Source organism: Eptatretus burgeri, chromosome 2, assembly GCF_056783735.1.
Source record: "Eptatretus burgeri isolate ZD-2024b chromosome 2, Ebu_testis_v1, whole genome shotgun sequence".
NCBI classification, from domain to species: Eukaryota; Metazoa; Chordata; class Myxini; order Myxiniformes; family Myxinidae; genus Eptatretus; species Eptatretus burgeri.
This window is the reverse complement of record NC_140962.1, coordinates 96,048,760-96,058,370: the sequence shown is the minus strand read 5'-3', so window position 1 is coordinate 96,058,370 and position 9,611 is coordinate 96,048,760. Positions and strand designations below refer to the sequence as shown.

Genomic DNA, 9,611 nt, shown 5'->3' with positions numbered 1-9,611 from the left:
CAATTTGAGGTATTACACGATATGGTTCCTAAAACTTGAAAATTTGACCTTGGGGTCAAATATGTTTGACCTGAGGCGCTAACCATGAAGGTCAAGGCCAATCGCCACCAAAAATTAATCAGCTGAGCGCCAGACCATGAACTATATTCCCATGAAGTTTGAAGACGATCCGATCACAATTACTCAAAAAATCAGGGTTTCGTTGACTCCCCTGATTTGTGCCAAAGTGACCTTGACCTTTGACCTTGACCTTCAAAATTTTGTGCACTGAAAGGGACCTCTATAGGCCTCTGATATGCGAAGTTACAAAAATTTCTGATGATAACTGTGCTCTGCAGAATTTTTTTATACGTGATTACAGACAAAAAAACAAACAAAAAAAAAAAACATACAAACTGACTAACATATCTTGCAAAAACTTCGTTTTGGCAACATAAAAACTTTCAAACCACGAGCCAGAAACAACCACACAGTCCGTTCCTTCGCTCTCGTAAACGACGACTGGATTGGGGCATTGTGTTTATCTATAAATGCGCATAAGAAATCGAGAAATTATTAGAATACATTAAGTCATCACTATCCGGAAGTGGTGCGTGCCCGTACGGAATGTTCACATACATTGAAGTAACAACTGCTGTGATACTTACACACACAGAGTTAATTAAAATCCAAATTAAAATCAAGTTTACCTCCCTGTCTTTGCTTGCCATGACATTCGCTGCCATTGACCATTACCACTCCTACGCCACGGTAACTGAGGCACCGATCTCCATCGTAACCGGCATGGAACGTGACGTCATCGTCGGCCGGCCTACGCAGCAACGTGTCCTTTCATTGGTTGGTAAATAAATCGCCATAACTTGGGAAGCACTTGTCCGATTAATATCAAACCTTGAAAAGGCACATCCTCAGGTCCCCAGCAATATACCTCGCAAGTTTCAATTAGGTCGGACCAGTGGTTGTCAAGAAACAGCGGTCACTCACACACACACACACACACACACACACACACACACACACACACACACACACACACACACACACCACAGAAATTGCTGGAATTATAGATAGATGAGTCTTTCAACTAAGCCGATATACCTATTTACTTTGAGCAAGAAAGGATATGTTTCCTCCTTCTCCATACATACACAAGAAAATGTGAAATTTCCAAAGCATTAAAATTATGTTTTTCTACTGTTTGGAAAATTATATTGAGTGAAGAAAAAATTTTGGAACGTGCCAAAATTAACCAGCTTCTTTGAGCTGTATGATTTAATGCATTCACTGTGAGACATCACGCCCTGTCCCCAAGAGGGCCTGTCTATCCATAACGTCTGCCAGATCTGTGTCTATATTTTTGGAGGTTTTGCGAGGTACTCTGCAGGGAATCAAAGCAAATCTGGTGAAAGACGGATGTTTTAAAATAAAGTTATAATGTTTGTGTGGACTGCGAGCCGACATACCACGTGACAGGTGCACAGAAGAGCAGGCAAAGTTTCAGATTATCTGCAATGTTTATTTCATGGGCAATTAAACTTTGCGATGTCTCCAGGGCTGTTCTACATCAAACAGCAACTCTTTTGTGGATAAAGTCATTATTTGAATGAATTCATTTTATTTCTTTAACTGATGCAGGCACAGTGAAGACTGGCTTTAAAGTTAAAGTGATCCTACATGGTATGCAGCCACAGCCAAGTAAGACGTTTCTTATCAACCATTTAATTGAAGTGCTTGCTTGAGTGCTTAAGCCACTTAAGCAAATGGTTATTTTATATGAATCGGTGTGCTTCATAAAAGTTATATGGTTTCTTTTTGCGAGTTTCACATGTTTGATAACACCCAATTTCTGAGCCGTTCACTGTATTAATGTTTTCTAAATTACAGAGCCAATTTTTTTTCTCGTCACACACTGATTGTGTGTGTGTGGTTTTTTTGTGTATACCTTGTCGAGGCTCGTATGAGAGTGAACAAACAACGCACATCAAGGGGGGGCATGAGACAAGAGGGCTGGGAATGGGAAGAACAATACAGTGAGGAATAGCGACATTAGATCTGTGGAAGGGAGAGGGATGGGGCGAGGAACATGGGGTAAACAAGATGGACACTACAGGAACTTTCAGGAAGGAAAGCAGGAAATTTGAAGCAGGTGGGTTTGGGGTGGATTAACGGGGGTAGAAAAGATTGAGGATTTGGATGGGGGATAAGAAGTGGTGGTAAACAGCTGTTGGGAGAGCAGTAATCCATCAGGCTGCAGACGAAAGCTTTGTATGTGGTCAGGAGCTCAGGTGGGCCGAGGAAGGACTTTGCACGATGGAGGATTCCCAGTCGGCGACTGGCTTTGGAGGCCAGGTTGGAAATGTGGCTTTCCCAGGAAAGATCATGGAAGATAGTGAGATCCAGAAGTGTGAAAGAAAGGACTTATTCCAGGGGATTGTTGAGAAGGTAGATGGGGGGGGGGGAGGGGGTTTCCAAACGGTCCTTTCGGAGAGACAAAGTGAGAGTGTGAGATTTGTCCGGATTGAAAGGCATGCTCCATGTGTTGGACCAGTTTGTGATTTTACCCAGATCTGCAGTGAGCGAAGAAGCTGCTGCTTGCCGGTCTGAGGGGTCTCTGCTACCTCCCCTACCCCTACCCCTCTCTCAATACTATGTAGAACCCTCCTCCCACACCCCTCTTTCTCCCTTCCCCCTCTCCCTGTTTCCGGACGTATCTGGATGGTGGTTATGTCCGGACGGTGGTTATCTCCACATGTATCCGGACAGCTGCGATCATATCCGAATGGTGGTTATGTCCAGACCGTGGCTATCTCTGGACAGTGGTTATGTCCAGAAGGACCCTCCCCTCACACTATCTTAGTTTGCCCTTCCCTCATGCTGCTTTCCCCTCCCCTCATGTTGCCTTTCTTCGCCCCATCCCTCCTCACTCCCTCCTACCTCGCTCCCCCACCCCCAATCACTCTTTCACTCCTCCCTCCACCCTCCTTCCTCGCTCCTCCACCCCTCTCTCTCCCCCTTCCTCCTTTTTCTCCCCCCCCCAAAGCCCCCCAATCTTTGTGTACTCGTCAGCGAAGCGACGGGTGGTATTTGCTGGTAATAATAATAATACTAAAAAATAATAATAATAATAATAATAACAATGTCGCATCCGAGTATCTGTTAATACAGAATGCCTCAGAGCCAGGACTTTTCGTCCGAAAGGATGGTCAAAGCAGTCTTTATAAGAACACTCCGTTCAATAGTTACGCTACTTGCCTCTTTCCCCAAAGTCAACCAAATGATCCGAAACAATGGCAAATCACACACGGGAAGCAAATGGCTGAAAAATGCTTTCTTACCTTTTAAAGGATTTATTTTGCCCAGTCCACTGCATCCACCGCCTCATCGACTACTGAAATATCGAAAAGCAGTGGGAAGAGGGTCAACAAGACGCTATACGAAACGGAACACACCAAGCGAGTCAAAAGACACAAAAGGAGAATGGGAATACACAAACTTATAAACAAATGTGGGGAAATAAACAGTGAAACATAACCCACCAGGCACCGTAGATAACACTTTTAAAACACAACAATAATGCAGGTGGGACTTCTCTTTTCTCTGATGCACAGGGTGGGCGCAGGACTCAATGGTGCTTGCTTTCGAGACCAGAAAGGAGACGAGAGCCAATAATGAGCAGAGCCAGCGATGGATAGGCCTTTAACTTGGCCACATGGTCCTCTTTTGTCCTTTTTCCTCCAGGCCCTCCAGAAATACAGGGTGATCCCAGTTTGGGATCATTTTCCCACGAGGCTTCTCCTCCAAGCGAGGTCTCTGTCCTCCTTTCCACAAGAGCCTCTTTGTTCTCTCCTGGTGGACTCAGTTTCTTCTCCTTGTGGACTCTCGAGGCCTCATAGTCCGGCAGAATAAGGGACTAAAATCCGCCAACCCCAAAATGTCTGTAAAAGTTTTTTCTCTTCTGATTATTATTGTATAGGGTCCCAGTAAACAACCCCAGGTGGGTGTGGTGATGTCACCCTTGGGCAATTTTAAATATTCATGACTTTTTAGATGTCCCCTCCTATGGTAAAAGCGAATAATATTTTCAAGTGATTTTTCAAACGTCTCTGATATTATCAATTAAATTTGTCCATAAAATGAATCAGGTCACAAGAAACATGATAAAACACATGTATCATCATATTTATGCATTTAATATATATATATATATATATATATATATATATATATATATATATATATATATATATATATATATATATATATATATATATATAACTAGATATAATCAATGTGTTGACTCAGCATTTTCCGACTTATACATATTACGTTCCACATGGCAACTAAAAATATGACAATATTTACTGCTTGAGAAACTGAAAGTATTAGTATCACATTATAAAATACTATCATTATATAATTGTAGTGTGCAATTAAAATGTTACAATCACTCTATTTTAAGTTATAAGCGATAACATTTGTGCATACATATTGCATCACTTCATTCCAATTGACTGGCATGTAGTTATATTTATGACTCTATCGCATATATAATACTCATAGTAAATTTCAATGACTCAGAATTTTTATACCCATGCCATACAATACAATGATACAACAGAAATACAAATAATAAAAACGGAAAAAAAAACAGAACCACAAATGTATTGACTTATCATTCGATCAAGTATCATTTGATATGTACACCGACACAAATGAACACATTTAGAGCATTTGCTCATCATCGCTTTCATCGCTATCCGATGTGTCTTCATTATCAGATTCATTCTGTGCTTGCAGACCTTCGATGGTTTTCTCGTTGAAACAAATTTCGCCACCAAAGCATGCACAGAACTCAGTACATGCAATATTGGCACTGCTGCAACCGCATCTCTTTGTTTGGCATGGAGAATCACTTCCGCAGGAGCATTTGAGGAGTTTCAACAACTCTTGAGGCACCAGACTGGTGTCGTTTGGAACAGTTACTGGACTTAGAGATGTCCCTTCCTTTTGCCACCCAAATTTTGTAGGATCTAATTGTGGTGGGTCGGTGTGTTTGGCATGTTGCCATGTAGCGACTTGGAAGTGGGCCCGGGCGATGTTTTCGTTGGCTGCTTCAGTAGTAGGTGGAAGAGTCTGCAGTTTGGGCGATCCTCCAATGCTACGGGTTAGTCTTGATGACCAAACTTTTTGGCGAGCTTCTGTCATGGTTTTACATTCCTCGCGACCGTAACAACACAAGAGGAATTTGGTTGCCTGATCGATAACCTCAGGGAAAGGACAGGCAACATTGCCAATCTTGTCCAGGTTGATCTGCTTCTTGTTGAGAACCTTGATGGCAGTTCCTTTGCCAATTCCGTGGTACGTGGCGACAGTATCGCAACCGGTAAGCCCATGTGCAGCAAGAAGATCGCTCATGATGGGACGGCTTTTGTTGACAGTTGCATTAATATCGATCATTATTCGACCTTTGATGGGAGATATCATCATTACCTGTCCTTTGATATCACCTTGGATGACAAAGTGACAGAGAAGAGTGAAGACATCAGTTTCATCAGCTACAACTAGGACTTGCGGCATGTCAGCTTGAATGATTTGTCGAATGATCATGGTGTCTGCCTCTTCATGTGTCATCATCAGGTCCATTCTTTGAGTTAGAACGCTCGATTGTATCTGGATAGGGACCGGATGAGTGGCAGTGATGATTTGTGTTCCATGGACCGTGTCTCTGTGGGTCATCAGATCATTCGTAATAAGCTCAATCAGCTGCTTTTTGTTTGACGACACAGACAACAGCAAACTTTGTGGAGGAAGCCGTGTGGTAGTGAGAAGAGAGTAAACGCTACACCCTTTGTTACTGCGGGCATTCCTGGTAGACTCTTTGACACTTCCTTCATTGTATCTGTATTAAAGATATTAATTATTAATTGACAAAGAGATGGTAATAATTTCCAGTCAAGTTGCCAAGTATTTAGAGGCAAGTTAAACACAAAAATTTAGTAACAAGTTGTCTTACTAATCATCACACGCACTACATTTAACAATATGTGAGATCTTGGGTGAATCTTGTATGACTATCTTACCTGTCAAAGATGAGGTACACCTGACTTGTTTGCAGATACAAGTGGATGTGACGTCGAAAGCTATCCAGGTAGTCTTGGATGGTTCCCGTCGGAGGCCAGGGTACTATCCACATTACCGCACAGCCATCCAAAAACACAGCCTGGAATTCTGCACGTCTTATAGGGACTTCTACTTTCAGTACATTCTTTAGGGATGACTTTGATGTGGCTTGCTTCACCTGTCCATTTTTTTCAAACATAGCTGGAGGGTAAGGCGAGAGTTCGTAAGACATCAAATTCCCAGCATCAAAATCACGCAGACTGTTCTGAAGACGCATAGCCCTGGCGTAAATCAGTTCCGTGTCATATACCTTTTGGTCTCCGAGCTTGATGTGTTTCTTTGACACTGCCATGGTCTTTACACATTTCTGCAGTGGCAGGTGGAATCCATCTGGCCACGTTTCCTCAAATGCCTTCATCTGATTCAGACCCAAGTGATCGGCGTTGTCAACATTAACAGTGGCGCCAGACACAACCTTGCCGCTAACTATATTCACCAGATCCTGGGGATGCAGACTCTCATCGAAGGGATTCATGCAGGTTTCCAGATTCTCATGTAAGCTGGTTCTGTCCTTGGAGTCCAAAGCGATTTGGGACTTGCTTTCCTCCTTATGTTTTTCTTCTTAGGTTCATCAGTTCATCTTAGGCATTCTTAGGTTCATCAGTCTTTGGGATTTCTGAGGATTGTGTGTGACTGGTTTGTGATCTCATGGAGTCGAGAGAGATTATGACTTTGTTGCAGGCAGTTCGGCTGTGGGCCCATGTTTTGATGGTCTCTGGCTTCAGGGTCAGTCCAACTATTCCACTCTTGCCTTTTCCAAAGCGCATATACGTAGTTTCTATGGCCATGTCGGACCAGATGCCATTGAAGATTCCACGCTTGAGATGGATTACATGTTCACCTTTAAGGAAGTGATATGCCACTTCTTGGGGCAGCTTCTCCATGGTGCGCAAGTAATATAACCCATATCTGGCATAATTGAAGTGGCCTGCAGCAAAGAACAGTGGAACCATCTCACGTACTGTAGCTGGATGGAGTGACCAATCACCTTCCCGTTCAGTTCGTACTTATTTCATTACTGTGAATAATGGATTTATGAGGCATGTAACCCAGAGCCTGGCTGAACGTGATTCTTTGGAGATATCACCTAATATCTTCATCAAGCCATCCATGCTGGTCAAGCTGCTGTGAGTTGTGAATACTGGCTGGAGTAGTTCTTCGGTCAGTAGCCTGAGTGCTCGCACATTGTCAGGATACTTTTTTCCACTGAGCATTTTCAGGACTCCAGTGAATGTGGATTCAAGTAACTGCACAATACCACACTCAGCCACACTCATGAGTAGATGCATACCACCCAGACGTAGATAGGTCAGGTATGGGAGCATGTGCCAGAACAGCGCGTCACTGCGTCCACTTTCCGCCGGTACTCCAGGGGCCTCCGTCTGGCCTTCCCCCAGGCAGATGCCAGGCCCATCCCCATCTACCTGAGATGCTGGTCAACCTGCTGCAACCAAGAGGCACGTGGTCGGCCCATCGGCCTCCTCCACTCACGAGACTCCCTCGCTGAGAGAATCTGGTGAGAAAGATCAGCATCAGGAAAACGAGCCACATGTCCATACAGCCGCAACTGATGCTCACGGACCATGCAGGTAACAAATCTCATCCGAGTCTCTCTCAGCAACCGCTCGTTGGACACAAAATCTGACCAGCGATAGCCAAGGATTCTCCGAAGAGACCTGGTACCAAAGGAATTAAGTGTCCGTCTCAGAACCTTGGTCAGAGTCCAAGTCTCACATCCATAGAGCAAGACTGGAAGCATCAAGGACCTGAAGAGTCGGACTTTCGTCCTCCCGCACAGGTACCGGCAGCGCCACACCCCATGATCCATTGAATCCATGACTCCCAAGGCCCGACCCAGACATCTATTGACCTCTGACTCACAGCCAGCAGAGACATGAATATCACTGCCAAGGTAAGTGAATCTCTCCACGACCTCAACATCCTCACCACAAACAGGTAGAGACGGGACAACAGCATCCAATATGTCATTAAAAACCTGGATCTTAGTTTTGACCCAAGAAACCCGCAATCCCAGCGGCTCCGACTCCTCATTCAGCACCTCAAGGGCCCCCAAAAGGATGTCTAGAGTCTCCGCAAAGATGACTGCATCATCTGCGAAATCAAGGTCCGAGATCTGGACATTCCCAAACGATGCACCGCAGTTTGATCTTTCCGACATCCTCCCTAAAATCCAGTCCATACAAGTTCTGAAAAGTGTGGGGGCCAGTACACACCCCTGACGAACTCCAGTAACAACTGGAAATAAGTCAGAGATGGTACCACCACACTTCACAGCACTCTCAGTACCAGAGTAGAGTTCAGACATCAGATCGATCAGTTTTGGTGGCACCTCACGAAGACCAAGAATCCTCCAGAGGACATCCCGATTCACTGAATCGAACGCTTTACAGATATCAACATAGGCTGCAAGCAGCCCCTGCCGAAACTGTCGTCTGCATTCGGTGAGGACATGAAGAGCAAGGATACGGTCAATCGTTGACCTCTTTGGTGTAAAGCCTGACTGCTCTGGACGCTGGTGCTCAGCAGATGGTGGCGAACCCTCTCAATAATTATCCGAGCAAAGACCTTGCCCGGCACTGAGAGCAGCGTCACCCCTCAGTAGTTGTTGGAGTCTTGGCGATCACCCTTTCCTTTCTAGAGACGGACAACAAGGCCCCTCTTCCAGTCAGTTGGGATGATGCCTGTGTTCCAGGCAGAGCATAAAACTGCATGCAACGACACGAGTGCAGCATTTCCACCAGCCTTGAGAAGTTCAGCATGGATGCCACAGATCCCTGGAGCTTTACTCTGTTTCAACCGGTTTACCGCAGCCCGTGTTTTCACAAGCGAAGGTGGACCACAATTGATTGGAGGGTCAGCAACAGGGATTGTAACACCATTGACGTCCAACTCGACAGCTGGTGGATCAGCCTGTACAACCGCTCAAAGTAACCGGCCCAGCGGGCCTTCACTTCAGACTCCTCTGTTCAAAGGTCAAAGGGGTCTCAGCAGTGGAAAGGGGCAATGGGCACATTCCAAGAGCAGTCATGAATTCATCGATGTCGTCGTTATTCGACACAAGAAGCATCACACACACACACACACACACACACACACACACACACACACACACACACACACACACACACACACACACACACACACACACACACACACACACACACACGCACACACACACACACACGGAAAACCCGACAATAAGGGATATCTAGCGAATCCAAAAGACAAATGGCTCTCTTATACACTGTATACTTCCCTCGTCTATATTTGCTTCTACCTTTACACCTCGCTGTAATATACCTCCTCCGTGCCCTTCACATTTGCTCCTTGAAGGTTGCTCAATTATCCGATGTGGACCACCCACTCATTAACCTTCTCCTATCTTGAGCTCCGAAATCAATTGTCATACC

At 44.8% G+C, this 9,611-nt stretch overlaps 1 protein-coding gene across 1 annotated transcript; it reads right to left on the bottom strand.

Moving 5' to 3' along the window:
* Window positions 1-4,297: 4,297 nt before the first annotated feature.
* Window positions 4,298-7,505, bottom strand: LOC147032618 (uncharacterized). The gene is made up of 4 exons (XM_085850776.1): window positions 7,268-7,505; window positions 6,932-7,108; window positions 6,081-6,741; window positions 4,298-5,899 (listed from the first exon to the last, which is right to left on the bottom strand). The coding sequence occupies exons 1-4, from the start codon at window positions 7,503-7,505 to the stop codon at window positions 4,723-4,725; spliced, it is 2,253 nt and encodes a 750-aa protein (XP_085706902.1). The 3' UTR covers window positions 4,298-4,722.
* Window positions 7,506-9,611: the final 2,106 nt, after the last annotated feature.

Bases quoted from the DNA above. Each gene is read 5' to 3' on its own strand.
- LOC147032618 (XM_085850776.1), bottom strand. From the start codon at position 7,505: ATGCTCCCATACCTGACCTATCTACGTCTGGGTGGTATGCATCTACTC. The intron at 7,109-7,267 runs GTGATATCTCCA...TCTTTGCTGCAG, and splicing joins TGGCTTGATGAAGATATTAG to GCCACTTCAATTATGCCAGA. The intron at 6,742-6,931 runs GCAAGAGTGGAA...GATGAACCTAAG, and splicing joins GTATATGCGCTTTGGAAAAG to AAGAAAAACATAAGGAGGAA.